We start from the raw sequence: 19,130 nt of genomic DNA on the forward strand, positions 1-19,130 counted from the left end.
TAGGATTCTACTATTGCCCCTTGATTGAGGCATTACCGGTGAATGATCTGTATCTATTATGATAAGTAAGGGTCATTCTGAAGTTATAGGCGCACGTTAAGTTAGCTACTGCCTTCTCCCACAGTCAACATCACATGCTCAGACCTGTGTCTGAGCGCCCCAGCGGGGTGGATGAGAGTGCATGGGTGGGGAGGGCGGATGGGAAGGATGGTGGGTGTGGGGGAGGGGGAGGGATTGGGGCGGGAAGGAGGGTTCAACTAAGGGGGTGTGAAAAAAAGACAGAAAAGTTTCACTATACCTGGTATAAAGTGCTGGTCAGATGGATTGATCGAAAATGTAAGAGGTGTCTGAAATGGAGAAAACTGATATTAGAACTTAAATTACAAACGTGTAATGGGGAGACTTAATATCTGCTCTATTAATGTAGGGGGTCTCAATAATTGGGGTAAAAGGCAGAGGTTGGGTCAATGTATTAGAGATAGTCAAATAGATGTACTCTGCTTACAAGAAACTCATTTACCATGGGCCAAGAAACATTTGCTGAATAACAGAGGATACGAGCTCTTGGCTAGCTCCTCTCAAACCACCAATATTAGAGGTGTTGCCATACTGGCTAAACTGGGTCTTGGGGGGTGCAGACAACATATGGCAGATCCTCATGGTCGCTGGGCAGTAGTGGAAATGGAGTTGGGATTTACATTATGTACCATATATGGATCGAACCAAGATGATCCTGAAATATTTGATGGTCTGGAGGTTGAATTGTTGAATTGGCATAAATACCCCATATCATGGAAGAAAGTCCAGGGTATTTTCCGCCATATCTGCACTAAATAAAACACACGGGCTTCAGGATGTTTGGGGCGGGAAGAAGCCCAATAACCCTGGATACACATATTTTTCCAGTCCAGCGAAAAAGTTTTAAATTAGAATATTTTCTTGTATCTGCTTTGGTGGCATATAGAGTGGAAAGTAAGAAATTGCCAAAAGTAATATCTGACCATAATCCTCTGATAATCCAATATCATATTGATACCCTGAATAGACCAACATCAAGGTGTACTTTTGAAAGAAAGCTTCTAACTGACACTAAATTTGTCGACCACCTAAAAAACTGGGCCCAAAGCTTCTTTGATATCAAAAGTGCAACAAGGTACATGGTATGGGATTCATTTAATGCGACCTTAAGAGGGGAGGTAGTTAGTTTTTCTGCAAGGCTTAGGAAAGAAATTAAGGTTCATAATGAGATTCTCCTGACGCAACGAGCAGACGCAGAAGAATTATTGGTCAGAGCTATAGCCAGGGGTCGGGAGATCACAAAAATACAACAGAAAGTTACAATTATTAAAGCAGAGATAAATCATCTAATGGCCCAAAGAGCGGCGGATCAATATCAAACAGATAGAGGTTTATTATATGAAACCGGGGAGCAGTCGAGTAAATTACTGGCTCTTAGAATTAAACAAAAGAGCAGTCAAAATGTCATTAAAAACATTCGTGAAGGGACCCAGAATTATTCAGATTCAGAGGAAATCCGAGGAATTTTTTTAAATTATTATTGGGGGCGCTAGAGGGCGCACGAGCAGTATGGCCGCACTTGCGTGAGGCTCCTGCCGCCTGAGCTAAATGTATGTCATTTATCCTACTTTAACCACCGTCCATACCGTCCAAATGAGGTACGACTGCTGAGGGCAATTGGTGGCAGCATCTGTAAAAGTTTGGTGTGGATCGACCCTACGGCGAAGGAGATAGCGGCCCCGGAGAGATCGACCTGGAGCAGGGGCGGAGCTCGCCTGCCCGTGTGACTGGGCACTGGAACTACGCGAGGCTGGGGAGCACACGTGGGGTGTAGGCCTCTATGCGCAGTGCCGCTGGCAACGCGGCTGGCCGGGAAAGCGAAGGAATGAAGAGTGACTTGGCAGTGTCGGGGAAGTAGCTGTGGCCCCCGAATTAGGTTGGAGGAAGTTCCGCTGTGCACAGCTGAGAAGGGGGTGAAGATATTCGAGACGGTCAGTGCGGTGCTACAATTGTGCACGCATGAACATGGGCTCCGGCAGTGTCGGAAATTGGAGGGACCGGCTTGCTGCGGTGTGAGCCCCGACATCCCCCTCCGTCCTCCTCGGGCCGCGATCGAGTGGCTGAGCGAGGTGGGATGGCTCGGAGGTACATAACGGGCGACATTTTACCAACTGCGTGAGCCCACCGCAAGAAGAGCTGAAAGCCTGCAGATGACGGATTTAACCCCTGGGGCACGAGAGACGGCGATGAGAGGAGCGGATCGTCGGTGGAGATAAGTAATTGCTCAGACTTGTTGTTGGATATGACTGGCGAGACACTGTGCCTGCAGAGATAGAGGGAGAAGTGGCTATTCACGACACAGATACTGCAGATGAGGCAAGGTGGATAATTGAACGCTGCACAGGCCTGGAGGGCAGAACAGTGCGGAGGTAGCGCCGGGAAGCTGTAGACCAGGCGAAGACCAGCGATAACGCGGGGTCAGACAGAGCATAAGGGTGCATAACGCAGCGTAAAGATACACCATTGGAGGGAGAGTGTGTTGGAAAGACACTCGGAGAGCGCAACGGTGATAAAGTGCAGTTCATTGTGATTGGGCTGGTCTGTGGCACAACGAGAGGGGCGCGTCGGTGTCTTTGGGCTTCCTGAACACCTGGCCACATATTACTGCTGGCCGTTGGGGCTACAACCTGGCGGAAGACGCTGAGGACATATAAAAGTTATCCCTGCGCCCTGACGAATGTGGCACTGGGCGCTGTCAGTGGTTGGACATAAGGCCTAGGGTTGCTGGAAGTGCTTTGGAGCGTAGAACTGACCCGGAGGGTGCCGAGACTTTCTGAGACTGGATCTTGACCAATAGCGATTCAAGGGATGCCAGAATAGGGCCTTGCTGCTCAAGTGCCCATCTAAACTTGACTTCACAGACCTTTGTCGCCTGCCACGTTGCGATTAATTGAGGCACGATGGTGCATAAAGTGCAAACTTTAACGAGCTCCCGGGGAGCACAAGGTGAGGGGATATTGCTACCACAAGACCCTATAGGATTGAAGTGGCTGGGGGAGGACAGCCATCTGGTGATTGCCTGGCTCATGAGCAATAACGCTGGTTCGGCTCAAGGCGGTGGTACTAAGGAGACAACACCAGCCGGGCCGCGCCCCGCTAAGCACGCAATCATTGGGAGACAGGACAATCGACAGCCAAAATTATCTTTCGATTCAGCCCCTGCATCGAAGAAGAATGCGCGAGTCACATCGGACACAGTGGGAGCTCATAGCCCATCAGCAGCGGGAACGAGTTCCGGCGCCACTGCTCCAGAAATGCAGCTGATACTGCAAGAAATGAAGCAAGGGTTCGCTACAGTGGTGGATAAGGTGGACCGCATATTATCTAGAATGGACGCAATTGCACAAAAGATGGACATCCACGAGGAACGCATCACGGAAGTGGAGAGAAGGATTTCGGACAACGATGACACAACAGCGTCTCACACTACTAGGCTGTCGAGAATGGATAATATCCTGAAAATAATAGCTGCAAAGAATGAGGAGTTGGAAGCGCGAATCAGACGCAATAATATTCGCGTGGTTGGCGTTCCGGAATCGACCAACACGGGCCTTATGGAGGAGTATGTGGAGAAGATACTTCAAGTTGCGATAGGAGAGGATGCTTTCTCGGATGCTTGGGTCCGAGGCCTAAACCCGGGGCTCCACCTCGGCCGATAATTGCAAGGCTCCTAAACTATCGGGACAGTGATACTGCGCTACGTGCAGCAAGGAACACTCAGAACCTGACATGCGAAGGGATCAATTTCACGATATACCCGAACCTCACACCTATTGTGCAAGAGCAGCGCCGGAAGTTTCTAGATGTCAATGTTATATTCAGCGAAGCTAAGGGTAACACATCAGGCGAAACAACACTTTTTCTTGAACCCACAGCAGGTGGAGGATTTCTTAAAGACATTGAGACGCAATCGAGGGGGTCGTCATGACGTTGAGGAGAAGAGAACGAAGAGGACCAAAATATGCCGGGGGATCAATGACACTGGTTTCCTGATAATTGAACTATTGAATTGATGTTGCACGGGTCTGTTGTCACATCGTTGAAAGGGACATGGCAACGTGAGTACATCATGGACAATCGAGGATACCATAGACGGGTATTGGACAATGGTGGTAATGTATGCCAGGCACCATTTCCTTCCCTCACAAGGCCCTAAGAGGGTGGCTCAGGACAAAGGGCGAGGAGAAGGAGGTGGTCTTACGTGCACCTCTGATGACCCTACTAGTGAGTTCCCCATTTCTAATGTTATTAACACTGCAGCTGTTGGGGTGTTTGCTGGCGTTGAAGGGAGGGGGTGGGAAGGAGATGCTGGCGAGTTGGGGTTGCTTCAGTGGGAGGGGGGTGGTGAGGGGCTATGCTTGACGATGTTGTTAATGATTCAGGGTGAATGGTCTAGGGCTATCGAGGCTGAGGCTGCAATGAAAACGAATGACTGGGGGGGGAATGGAAGTACAGGCTGGCCGGTTTCCAACTGGTATGAGTGAGGGGGAGGGGGGAGCGTGGGGATGGGTGGAAAGTCTGGATAGGGGTGGGGAGGGTCTGGTATGTCTAGAGGCACGAGAGGGTTGGTCGGGACTGTTGTCTGATATGGGTGGGGGGGGACGGAAATGTATGGCATGATTGGGGTGTGTCAGTGGGTGGGGGGACATGGAGGGGTTCATCAACAAGAGATGTGGTGTATGATACATGCTCGGATCTTTATTGTACAATTAAATGTCAGGAGATATAATGAGCGATGCTATAATTTGCTGCACTGCAAGAATGCACTGGGAGGTTTGGACAGGGGGAAGGGGGGGAACGGGGGAGGCGTCTGACGTAGTTGGGGGTTGTCAGTTTGAGGTGAGGGGAGAAAAGGGCTATGATTGTGGAGAGGATTGGTTACGAATGAAGTTACATAATATATGGAGGATGACTTGTGGTACGGTTGGCCGACGGGCTGAGCGCGCAGGTGCGGTTGGTGAGGTTACTCGCAATGTTGACTATGGCTGACAATACACTGGATAAAATATCAGTCTTATCCTGGAATGTAGGAGGCCTTAATGACGCCAGAAAGGGTAGAAATGTACTGGCGTACTTAGACAGACACCAGGTGCAGATAGCTTTATTACAGCAGACGCATCTCCGCCCGCGGGTGGACTCAAAATTCGCTAGTAAATGGGCACTAATCAGGAAATTTTCATCATACTCCTCATATGCTAGAGGGACTGCAGTGTTACTCAAGAAATTGCTTAAATTCCAAGAACTGGGGGAGAAACTGGACCCTGAAGGGCGATATGTGATACTGTGGGGGAGGCTTGGTACTGACACTGTTGTAATTGTGAACTGTTATGCGCCTAATGTTGAAACGCCGGGATTTTTTACAACACTCTGGGGACACGTTCTGGAAATTGAAGCCACACACATCATTTGGGGTTGGGACTTTAATGATGCACTGAGGCCTGGGGCGGATAGATCGGATAGATGTGGTCAATATAACAGACGGGCGAGAGATGTACTGCAGGGCATAATAGAGGAAGCTGGATTGGTGTATAGTTGGAGGTTCACACACCCCGAGCATAGAGAAGGCACACATTTCACGACACATGCGCAAACATGGACACGTCTGAATTATTGTTTTGTGTCATGGGGCCTAAGCATGGGGCTGGGAAAGGTGGAGCATTTATCCAGGACTTAATCGGACTACTGTCCGGTTCTGGTGACATTGAAAATGCCAGGATTAAATAGAGTGTGACCCCCATGGAGACTATTCCCTTCAGTATTGCTGGATCCTGTCTTCAAAACGGAGCTAGGAGAGGAAATAGAGGCCTTCTTCCCCAGAAACAAGGGCTCAGTGAACAGTGTGGAAGTGATATGGGAAGCATTTAAGGTGACAATTCGGGGGATTACCATATCTAAGAGCTGTGGGATACTGCGAGACATCACAAGGACAATAACCAAACTGGAAACAGAACTGAGGGAGTTAGAGAATGAGATGACAAGGGGGGACGATCCAGAGTTGTGCAAGAAATTTAGGGACAAGCTATCAGAATTTGAGGAAGAGGCAGCCAGAGAGGTGAAATATAGGGGGAAATATTGGACGGCTAGGAAATACTGCGAAGGGGAGCGACCGGGTAAAATACTTGCTGCCATCACGAGACACCAGCGGTTCAGTACTAGTGTCCTCGAAATTGATACGAAGGGGGGCAGGCGGTGCCAAGACACGATAGGGATTCAAAAAGCTTTTATGCAACACTACGAGCAGTTATACTCCACGCAGCAAACAGGGGAAGTATACTTCGGGAGCTTTTTAGATGACATTGCCTTATGCTGGTTGAATGATGGCCACTGAGCGTTTCTTGGAGGCCCTCTAGAGGTGGACGAAATAAGAGATGCAATCATGTCATTGAGCAATGGAAAGGCGGCGGGATTGGACGGGCTTCCTGCCGAGTTCTATAAATGCTACATAGACACGATGGCACCGGTACTCAAGGAGGTGTTTGAAGAGTGGTTGGAGGTAGGGGTGCTGTCTGGAACGATGAGGGAGGTAGCGATTACTTCTCTGTTGAAGCCTGGTAAGGACCCTCTTGATACTGACTCCTATCGACCCCTGTCTCTGCTTAATTGTGACGCAAAGATATTGGCAAAGGTGTTGGCGACGCGGCTGTCCCTGCTTATGACTATTATAGTGCTTCTGGGCCAGTCTGGTTTTGTGCCAGGCCGAGCTACTACTCATAATCTCCGCACGCTTTTTTCCTTGATTCCGACCATAGCCCCGGAGCTCCCTGTTGCTGCCATCTTTCTGGATGCCACGAAAGCATTCGATTCTGTAGAGTGGAAATACCTAATAGCTATTTTGTGCAGGATGGGGTTTCCCAAAATATTTATAGCGTGGGTGGAATTACTTTACACCAAACCAGTAACTAGAGTGGTCATCAATGGAATATTGTCCCCCCAGATGCCCATAACGAGGGGTACCAGGCAGGGCTGCCCCCTCTCCCCATTGCTCTTTGCCATAGCAATAGAGCCGTTGGCATGTCGGATTCGACAATTGCATAAGAGTAGTGCTTTTAATTGCTTTCAGCGGCAGATAGGGGTGTCACTGTATGCGGACGACATAACACTCTATGTCAAAGATCCGCAGCTGAATCTTAATCCAATATTGCGTGAGTTCCTTGTCTTTGGGAGACTGTCGGGAGTGCACATAAATTGGAAGAAATCACAATTCTTCCCACTCACGGGTGCTGTCAAGAGGTTTCAACTGGATTACCCCCTAGAGTGGTGTGACGCCGATCTCCGCTACTTTGGTATTGTGGTCTCGCTTAATAAAGAGGAGACAATTACACTCAATTACGGAGTTGCCATCTCCAAACTAGCTGATAATGTCACACGATGGATGTCCTTGCCGCTGTCTATGGCAGGTAGAGCATCGCTTGTGAAGATGGTGATACTCCTGCGGTTTTTATATTTATTTCAGAATGTCCCCTATTACCCTGGTGCCTACTTCTTTAAGCGGCTGAGATCTGAACTCCTTAGGTTATTCTGGGTGACAAACAACCACAGTTGAAGTGGTCCACTCTAATACAGCCTTATGAGAAAGGGGGCTTTGATGTCCCAGATTTCGAGATATACTACATGAGCGCTCAGGCGCAATATGCATATCACTGGATACACCCTACCCCTTTAATGCCACAAATAGCGGCGGAGGACTGGATTGTACACCTCCTTCCGCTCAACGGGATGATACAGGGTAACGTTGGAGTCATAGAGACACCGGCTACCACGGTGACGTGCACGATCGCTGCGTGGGGCGAGTGGCGAAAGTCCTGAACGCTCCGCTGCTATACTCGCAGGCAATGCCGCTTACGTACCATCCATAACTGTCCCTGTTACAGGAGACAGGCTTTAAGATAATGTGCAAGCGCATCAAAGTCGCCACGTGGGGTGACATGTTCTTCAATGGAACATTCCGCACTAAAGAACAGATATTTCAAGGGGTACAACCCACTCCCTTAGAGGTCTTTTACTACATTAGACTATAGCAGGAGCTGCGGGAGGTACTGCCCCACTTTCCAGATGATCCGGGGGTGGTTTTACCACTGCACGCTATGCTACTGTCCGATCGACGTCACCTGGTGTCGAAACTATACAACACTATCAGGGTGCAGCGGAAGGCTCCTGAGAGTCGCGCACGTGCACAATGGAGTTTGGAGCTAGGTACTGAAGTCACTGATGGACAGTGGAAATACTGCTGTAGCATCACAGCCAACATATTGTCTAGCTGCAGGCTTAAAATCATACATTATAACATTTTACAGAGATTTTATTACACGCCAGGCAGGAAACTGAGGTTTAAATTGCCAGATAACGACAGATGCATCCGGTGTCACGCGGAGGGAGTGGGATTCCTCCACCTGGCGTGGGAGTGTGTTGGAGTGCATGAGTACTGGACCCAGGTCCACGACGTGCTGCAGGTCATGACAGAGGGAGCAGTCGCAATGGACCCTCTGGTCATGCTATTAGGATATACAGTGGATGTACCCAAACCTTTCCGCAGGTTTGCGGATATTGCATTACTGCTTGCGAAGAGGAGAGTGGCATGTCGATGGGGGAGGGGGAGGGCCCCGAAATTCAAGGAGTGGCTAGATGACGTGAGATACTGCCAGGATCAACATAACATCCATGCCGACTTGTTGCCTGTACGTTGTAGGCCGAAAGATATCTGGGGGCCGTTGCAAGCATACTGGTTATTCAAAGCAGCACAACAGGGAGATTCGGACAAGGATAGCCAAAGTGGTGGGATGTAAGTAGAACACTCCTATGGGATTACATACTGATGAGGCAGTGGGGGTGAGTCACTGACACGTGCCCTTGAAAAACTGGTGTGAAGTATAAATTGTTAGCAGGATATTTTGTAATGGACTGTGGCTAGTCCAATACTGATGTCATTATCTATAACTGTACTACTGTGTAAGATATCGGGCTTGTCGCTGTTCAGTGTAAACCTGTTGCAGAACGTCCTGCTGAAGGCTATAGAATATGTTACACTAATATGCTATTTGCTGATTTATTCGCTATACATAGGTTAAGATCCAATATGCATTGTAAGTTCTAGATTGTATTGAGACTTAGTACTGCGCCATACGCGCCATGACCGTCGTACTGTATAAGCATACCTGCAAGACGGAAGATGGAATGTAACTTGTATGAATGTGACCAATCTGAATGTAATATGACATGTATAACTGTTAAATAAAGGTTTAAATTTTTTTTTTTTTTAATTATTATCAAGCACTATATAAAGAAAAGACCAGGTCAGATTTCTCTAATATGTGCTGGAATGCTCTGGGCCCAAAACTGAATGAACAGGATAGACTTGGGTTGGAGGAAGAGATAACAAGGGAGGAAGTTATCGAGGCGATAAAGGATCTAGATATAGGGAAAGCCGTAGGACCAGATGGCGTCCTGTTGGAAGTATACAAACATCTACAGGATATAATAGTTCCCCTATTAACGGATCTATTTAATGGGATAGTCTATACTATGGATATCCCTAACTCTTGGAAGGAAACAAACATTGTGGTATTCCACAAAAAGGACAAACCTAAGGATGACCCCGGAGCCTATAGACCAATATCCCTCTTAAACTCAGATACAAAGATCTATGTCAAGGTTCTGGATAATAGGCTGGGGAGGGTCGTCGCGGGCCTGGTGTCCCCTTGGCAGCATGGGTTTATCCCGGGTCGGGGAACAGCGGACCATGTGAGACGGGTAATTACTCTATTTGATATACATGCTGCCGGGGGGGATAGGATGGTGATGATCCTCCTCGACACCGAGAAGGCATTCGACCGCGTTACCTGGCGGTTTTTATGGGGGATATTGGTACAAAGGGGCTTTGGTCCTAAAATAATCAGTGCAATCAAAGCAATGTATCACAAACCCAAGGCTTGGATCCAGATGATGGGGGAAGCTCGGAAGAGATTTAAATATCTTGTGGGACCCGACAGGGGTGCCCATGTTCCCCAATACTATTTGCCCTCTATATAGACCCGATGGTTCAGAGAAATTTAGGCTGTGAGGCAATTTACCCAGTAGTATGTAGGGGCTACAAGACAAAAACCCTGACATATGCCGATGATCTGGCTGTAATAACTTCCACTCCAGAAACTGCAATAATAGCTCTTACGGATATGGCTAGGGATTTTGGCAAATACACTGGCTACCGTCTCAACGAAAATAAGACACAAATACTCTGTACTAACAATATGGCAAGACAGGATGGTAGATGGGTCCATTCAGCAATATATCTAGGGATCAGGATAACCCCGGTAGTCAATCTAATAATTGAAGAGAATTTTGGTCCACTGGTTACCACCATTACGCAGGAGCTAAAAACAATAGAAATTAATCATCTGTCTCTAATTGGGCGCGTAAATGTACTGAAGATGTCCATGCTACCAAAAATGATCTATCTCTTCCGCTCAATTCCGCTTCAGGTGGGTGAGGGGTGGATAAAAAGTATAGAAGCAGTATTTTCAAACTTCCTCTGGCCGTATGGTAAAATAAGAAGGTCCCTAAATTATCTATCACTTCAACAAGAGAGTGGTGGATTGGCAGCCCCCAAAATCAGATTATACCAATGGGCATGCCTTATGAGCAAGATGGCAATATTATTTGATACTGCCCCTAACCATACTCAGTCCTTAGATCCTCCCTCTATTTTCGAACTACTAATGGGACGTGATGCTCAAGACTGCTGTTACGCCGAATAGAAAGAGGGTATTATAACAGAACTAAATACAAAATTATGAATGAATCTGGAAAATTTGGAAAGCTATTCAAAAGGCATTAATAATTCCTAAAATAAACTACTATACACCATTGTGGGACTCTAAAGTTTTTCCTCAATTCGGCAATGATAGGATGGGGGCTATTTGGGAACAACAAGGAATAAGAATAATGGGGGACTTCTTGGATAAGGGTACAGGGAATTTAATCACTTTTACTGATATCCAAGCTAAATTTGGTATTCCCTCTACTCACGCGTTTAAGTATCTTCAGATTCAGCAAACACTGTATGGAATCAGACCACGCATTCGTCCAGGTGGGAAAATCACAATAATCGAGTATGTGTTGAAAGATGTAGCGTGGATTAAGATAATTTATAAAACCCTAACAGACTCAATTTCAGATGATATGGATAAAGTTGAATCGTCCTGGATGGCGAAATTAAGGGACCCTGATTTTGATTTAGATAAGGTTCTCCAGCTAGCGAATAAAGCATTTCGTTCTACCAATTTGAGAGCACAACATTACAAAGTACTCTTTAATCTGTACTTTACTCCGGCTAAGCTCTTTAATTGGGGAATAAAGGAAGATGACAAATGTCCAAGATGCAGGAGGGACCCACCGATCTAATTTATATGTTCTCTCAATGTAAAAAAATTAGGGGAATATGTGTAGAGACAGAGAAGTTTCTGGGGCTGCTGGATGTTCAGGTACATTTATCCCCTACACTCGTGATATCTGGTCTTGGTAATAATCCTGATTTAGAATGGGATAAGGAGGCCTTTGTATTTATATGTGTAGCAGTCCTTCGGATCCTGGTGGCAGCTGGATGGAAGGATAATACTGCACCTACTTTTCAAATGTGGCTGGCCAGGTTTCTAGGCATTCACAACATCGAAACTGCTCTCTATAAAAGAAGGAGAAGAAAGGTGAGGGAGTGGGGCCTTTCTGTCTGGGCTCCCCTCGCTTTGTGGAGACAAACCCCTTGATTGGTTAAAAATATATCTGTATCTGTATATATATATGAATTTCTCCTCTAAAGCTTATGCTATCTTTGATCCTTATACTAAGCAACTATGAATTTTATATTTTGGATTTCCCAATGTTTGAATAATCTGATGCTGATATATATGTTTCTTAATACATATGATTTTCTCCTCGAAGACTTATCCTGTTTTGGAACCTTATGCTAAGCAACAAAGAATTGTATATTCTGATATATCAATCCTTAATCAATCTTAAGTAATGTATTGTACCAGGTAAATTGAAAATAAAAAAAATAAAAAAGGGAACAGTCCAGCCTGAACTGCCAAGCCAGGTCCTCCTTGGACTAGAAAGAAGCATCCTAGTACTGGTTTTGGGGTTTAACCTGTCTTCAGCCAGGATAGCTTGATTCCAGTGGCATGGGGAGCACGGGACTCAAGACTGAGCATACCCATCCCACTCGCGGTGACAAATGCAAAAACAACAGTTGATGGACAGAATGCAGAACAATGTCATACATTCACCCCGTACAGAGATCTGGGCCCTGGACCGGTCCTAGGATGCTTGTTTCCAGTCCAGGGAGGACCTGGCTTGGCAGTTCGGGCTGGACTGTTCTCATGGGGCACAGGTCATGGGCGAAAAATCCGTTCCGCTCGCGGATTTTGCGGATTTTCAGTAAATTCGCAATCTGGGAACTCTCGCGAATTTACCTCACCAACATAGGACTGAAGTAACTTGTCTCTGCCCCCACTCACAGAACAGGACATTCGCTCAACCCCGTTTTCACTGGAGGAAACAGTGTCTTCAGCCACATAACAGAACTGCTCGGGACGGACCACCACTGCATTACTTTCTCCTTTAGAAAACTCACCACACACAAACAAGTGCGCTGCCTCTCATGCAGATCAGGAACAAATTCACAGAGGAACACCTTACCTCAGCCCTCACCAGTGCTGCAACCCCAACGACGTCAGACGGCAACGCCGCGGCAAGCAACCTCCAACGATGTATCATCAACTGCACCGACCCACTCACCAACCTCCAGAAGGCTACAGGACGACGCAACAAAAAAGCAAGCTTGTTCACCACAGCACTTCAAAAATCCAAGCACTCCTGCCGATGACTTGAATAGACATGGAGAAACAGCAAAACTCCTGAAACACGCACCATCTACAAACAGCCACAACAGCACACCACCAACTCATCAAATCCACAAAGAAGAACTTCCCCCAAGACTGGATCCTCTCCAACGCCAACAACTCCAAGGAACTCTTCTCCGTCATACAGGAATTTGCCAAACCCAATAACGAAACAACAGATGTCCCACCCTCCTAAGACCTCTGCAACAGACTCAGCTCCTTCTTTCACCTCAAGATTAAGACGCTTTAAGACAACTTCGACGAATAAGACCTCTGCAGCGCCTCAACTCCCACTCCCAGTGACACCACCCAACAGACCCTACTCACTTGGACCCCGTTCATGACAGAAGACACCTTAAAGACCATGTAGAGCATCCACTCCAGAGCACGCTCAGACCCCTGTTCACCCCACATCTTCCACAGGGCTGCCACAGCCATCACACCTGAGCTATGTTGAACGATCAACTGCTCCCTCATGACCGCCACATTCCCGGATGACTAGAAGCACGTCAAAGTCAACCCCCTTCCTAAAGAAACCATCTGCAAACCCAATGGACCTGAAGAAATTCAGGCACAGCTCTCTGCTCCCATTCACAGCCAAGGTCATTGAAAAGGCCGTTAACACCCGGCTAGCACTCTTCATTAAAGCCAACAATATCCTAGACATCTCCCAATCTGGATTCCACAGTAACCACAGCACAAAGACCGCTCTGCTCCCACCACTGGCGACATCTGCACCCTCCTTGAACAGGGCCAAATGTCAGCCCTCATCCTCCTGGACCTATCAGCAGCCTTTGACACCGCCTCCCACCGCACACTAGCCACCAGACTCCACAACACCGGCATCCGAGGAAAGGCCATAGACTGGATACAATAGAAAATAAATTCCTAGGCAATAATAAGCTTGTCAAACATTATACTATGATAAAAATGGGTAATCATTAAAACAATACTCAGTGTAAAGCCAAAGGAGAGAAAAAAACAAATAAAAGTGTAATAAAAAGGTACTTTTAATTTCAAATTGATTGAATTCAATTATAATAAAAACTATTTTTATTCTTAAAAAACATCAAATGCAATCTTAGATCAACAACATTATTCAATATATGAATGACATTTTTGTAAAAAAACCTAATAAAAACTAATAGTGGTAGAAAATGATTCTTCTTCGCCGCGCGTTTCGGCACGGTTGCACCTTCGTCTGAAATTGCCACAAAGTAACTTCAAATCGGTATACTGAATGACCTGTCAGACACAAAAAACCAAAGCTTCCAAATTGATATATTAACTGGATTTCAATCCTTATTCTCCGCTTTGCAGATACATGTAGGTTTAATTTTTTTCAGATTTGTTACGATTCCTAAAACAGTAATGTTATGGGTCTTATCTATTTCGAATATAAGGTCGCTTAAATATTGATCTCCATATGGATGGCGAACATCCGTTCTGTCGGATTATATTTCTGATTGGTGGTACACCTACATCGGCGTAGTATCATCCGAAAAGGGTTACAAGCGAGCAGAGTAGAACACTTCCTATATCATAGACTGGATACGCTCATTCCTCACAGGCAGAACACAGAGAGTCAGATTCCTGCCCTACCTCTCAGAAGCGACAGAGACTAGATGCGGAGCACCCCAGGGATCCTCCTTAAGCCCCACCCTCTTCAATATTTACAAGGCACCCCTCGCAACGGTCGTCAGAAAGCATGAGCTCAACATTGTCTCCTATGGTGATGACACCCAGCTCATCCTCTCCCTCACCAAGGAATTCAACATAACCAGGCACAACTTCTAAGTAGGGATGAAAGCAGTCGCAACCTGGATGGAGTGCAGCTGCCTGAAACTCAATTCAGAAAAAAACACAAGTCTTCATCCTCGGCTCCACCCCCTCTGCTAGGGACAAAACCTGGGGCCCCTCGCCCTTGGAAACCCATTCCACCCCAACAGACCATGCACACAACCTCTGCATCATATTAGACTCATTGCTCACTATGAAACACCAGATCAACGCCATCTCCTCGGCCTACTTCAACACCCTCTGCATATTCCAGAAAACATTTAAATGGATCCCCTTACAATCCAAAAAAATTGTCACACACGCCCTCATCATCTGAAGACTGGACTCCGGCAATGCCCCCTACGCCAGAATCAACAAAAAACTCCTCAGCACTCTCCAGGCCGTCTGAAACACTGCAGCCAGTCTAGTCCTAGACATCCCCCGGCACAACCACATCATCCAATACCTCCACAATCTCTACTGGCTCCTCATCACAAGAAGAATAACATTCAAGCTGCTCACGCACGCATACTAGGCCCTCCACAATATCGGACCACAATACATCAACAATTGTCTATCCTTCCACGCTCCCAAGAGAAGCCTCTGCCCAGCCAACCTCTCCCTGGCCACTGTTTCATGCTTCTACGTGAAGATAGTGGGTGGTAAGCCCTTCTCCTACCTTGCAGCCGAGACCTGGAACGGCCTTCGCCTCCACCTCAGGCAAAGTCCTACACTGTTCCAGTTCAGGAAAGACCTCAAGACGTGGCTCTTCAAATGACCCCTCCGGAGCCACATTCCCCTCCCCTTCCCCCAGCGCCTTGAGACCCTAACAGGTGAGAAGTGCACTTTACAAACGCCGGATTGATTGATTGTAGTAAATTTTGTAGTATTACAAAGTGTAATACAAGGAGTAATTCACAAACTAGATTTGGTGTTTTACCCCTACGCATTACCTATACTTCTGTGCTGTGGAGTTTGCGTCTTGAGTCTCTGAACACGCTCAACACATGCAAGAATAGGTTTTAGCAGTAAGTTTGGGAGCGTCTAGAGGGAGTGAATGGAAAAAGGGGTTACAGAAGGGGATGGAAATAGGGAAAAGTAAGAGTGGATTGGGGAGAAGCCAAAGGTGATTTAGGGAGGGATATCACCACCACATCAGATTAAGCCAATTACAATTCTCAGTGGGTGATGATATGTACACTTTTGTAGTAAATTTACACTTGAATTTTGTGAATGCCGAAAAGTAGTAAACTTATTCCAAAGTGTACTTTACTCAAAAGTGTGTTACTTTTGTGAATCACGCTCCAAGTTTCATCTGATTTAGTAAATGTTTATGATAAGTCTAGACAGATATAAAATAAACAAGCACTTTTAAAACCAATATGCCTCCCCGTGATCTTATTGGCTTTGTCAATGCTTTTCACCTAAAATGCCTGCTGCAGTTGCGTGTACACAGGGCCCTATTGTCTTTTGTTATTTTTAAAACAAAAGAAAAATCATTCAAAGATGACCATCATATACAAGTGTGAAGGCATAGCAGACATATTTCAATATTTTTTCTTTGTCTTTAAGATGGACTCCATACACAAGCTTAGTGGGCTTCTCCGAATGATTTTTCTGAAAGTAGAAAAAATTTTTTAAAGATGGCTGCCAAGAATGAGCACGCCTATGTAGAAGACATCTTTTTACTTTTTTTATTTCTGAAAAAATATTTCAAAAAATGTATAAAATGAGGATTGTGAAAATGTGTGGATGTGATTGATAAGTGGGATGGCCTATGACTGAACAAGAGAGTTGTTTCAAGATAGAGCGACAGAAAAATGATAAACTCACATGGAGAGAAGAGTCACAAATAAAAAAGTAGTCCATTCCAGTCAACATTTGTAGTATACAATTCTTCCACTCAGATTTCATATAAACGAGCTATGCTCAGGCACGAGACGAACACAACAATAGAGAGAAAAGCCATTGAATAGGAGCAAGCAACTGAAATAGATAAGAAAGTCACCCAATCTAGAGCACATAACACACACCCCAGTCTCCATTTTGCACTTTATGCAATAGGTGTAGACTTTTCTGTAGTTTGAGTCCTTAAAAGGTAGGTATGGAATGCTGTTTTGATTAACTGACAGATCTGGATCAAAACACACATTTGCAGTCAATGTTCAGTGCTTAGCCTGTTTACCTATTTGCACTGCTTGCTCATATCAACAAGAATTTTTCAAAAAACATGAACCACTCACTTCAATAGTTATGCAACATTGTATTTGATCAAAAACAACAACCCAACTCATCTTGTGCTCAGTGGTCAATGGTGAACCGGTCTCTCACAGTGAATACAGACTGTACAGAGAAGCCTTGAAAATTTTAGCCACAATAAATCTTAATCAAAACACCTTACCAGGGTTTCACACTCAAATTATTCCTATTGAGGTGTAACCAACTGTCACTCATCCATAAGTACACACCCTCTGACTCATTGAGAATCCTTTGAATCCCCATGCAGATGTGACAGGATCAGTAGATCACCAGCATATACTTAACACTGCAGGCAATGGCTATCCTTTAGGTGGGCAAAGGGAGGCACACAGAGGTAATGAACAAGGGAGGGGTTTAAACCAAACTCTGCTGAACTTACAAATATGAAGAATTATCAAGATCAGCTTGCTGATCCCTACCCAAGATAAAATAGTGCTTCGCAGTCAAAGCCTATCCCAAAATATCTACAGAACAGTGTAGCAGACCAAACTTAATGACATGGTGACAGTGTCAAAGAGACTGTAAACACAAACAGGCATTGATAGAGGGTTCGCCTATGTCCTCCAAATTCTATAATCTTTCTTTCACATCCAAGGGAAGTGACTTTGTACCTAGCAGCGTTGATTATTAGACTGACGACCTGAAAGCAACTGATTTATGAAATTCTATAACTGTCTAGTAAACCCAGACTTCATAATCTTGCAGAAAAAAGTCAAAGTGGAAATAGGTATATACATTTTGTCAAATAATGACTGTACAGAAGCAGCTTTAAAATACAAAGTATTCACTTACCATTCTTCTATAACTTGAACACTTTCCATTTTGGTTGCATGCAGATGTCTTCCAGCATGGTCTCGTCTGTCTTCATTCCTAACAGTGAGGCTGTAATGTAGTACAACACTTTATTTTGTCGAGAGAAGGTCTGTTCACATACAACTGGCCAGAATTCAACAGTACACTAACAGACAGGCCATTCTTCAGTTTGAACAATAACGCAAAACTTATACATGACTGAAAGCTGAGGTGAAACTTATTAAAACAAAAATGATCCTGAACGTCTAAGTACATAGTGTAAACCTGCCCCTACAAAAAGTGCATTTAAAAAACAAATTTCGAAAAAAGAGAAATAAGTGAGGATATACAAGAAGAGATAAACCAAAAAACTAGCATTAAACTAAAAACATATATGTAAATGCTACGACAGAAAGCACAGAAAATCTAGAGACAGATCACAATAGGTTGTTACATAAAAGCCTCTATATTTTCATGGAGCAAACTAATGGTGCACAATTACTGCTTTCTTAGTAAAAAGAAATGGAACAAACGTGTTTTCTTTAAGTGCAATAACATGTACATCCACACAATGAATATTAATATGGTGGAAGTCAGGGCTGGCTTTAGCGCTGGTTGCGCCAGGTGCGAAAATCATTTTTGGCACCCCCACACCCCATGACCACCTTCTCAGATTCTCTCAATAGCACCAGGCAAAAGGTCGCACTGCCCTAATGCCAGTCCTGGTGGGTGCTTTACACAATAACGTCTAGTTACTCATCGGTAATCTTCATTACTCCAGGTCTTCCTATTCCATTCCTTACACATGAGCAGCTCGTCTTCTCCGCAGAAACCTACTACCTAGCTAAGGTCAATTACCTCCCACAATATGGCGCTGCCTACCTAGCATGTATAATGGGGGAAGTATGTTACCAAGACTGTCTGGGAATACCAAAGAAACCCAAGGAAAGATAACATGAAACAATCACCTTAAACAGAAACCAGGGAGGTAGGGACGGGCTCAGGAATGGAATGGAGATGCCAGGACTCGTAGTAATGAAGATTACAAGTGAGTAACCAGGCATTACCTCCTTGTCGGTCTTCCTGTCCCATTCCTTACACTTGACTCCATACCCAAATGTATGGTGATTGAAACAAAAAACCACAAGGATGCTGCAAACAGACAGGGCAGTTTAATGCCCAAAAACAGTACAAATCACAAACTATGTACAGCATACAAAAGAAACGCTACCATCCGCAACTGAAGACGGTAGTGGGAAACACAAGTTTTGGGAGAGGCCCATGTAGCAGCAATATAAATGTCATGCAGTGACGCACCATTAAATGCGGCTT

The 19,130-nt window shown here is 45.5% G+C and overlaps 1 protein-coding gene across 2 annotated transcripts in view; it reads right to left on the minus strand.

Moving 5' to 3' along the window:
* RGS17 (regulator of G protein signaling 17) overlaps positions 1-19,130 on the minus strand; it is a 320,291-nt gene that overhangs the window by 107,385 nt on the left and 193,776 nt on the right. The window contains exon 4 of one of the 2 annotated variants that reach the window (XM_086927222.1): positions 17,799-17,876. In XM_086927222.1, the coding sequence (XP_086783348.1) occupies positions 17,799-17,876 (78 nt within the window). Of the gene's footprint in view, positions 1-17,798; positions 17,889-19,130 lie in introns of both variants that reach the window. The other variant, XM_086927221.1, reaches the window with a different exon arrangement.

The sequence above is a fragment of the Lissotriton vulgaris genome, chromosome 6 (assembly GCF_964263255.1).
Source record: "Lissotriton vulgaris chromosome 6, aLisVul1.2, whole genome shotgun sequence".
Classification (NCBI taxonomy): Eukaryota; Metazoa; Chordata; class Amphibia; order Caudata; family Salamandridae; genus Lissotriton; species Lissotriton vulgaris.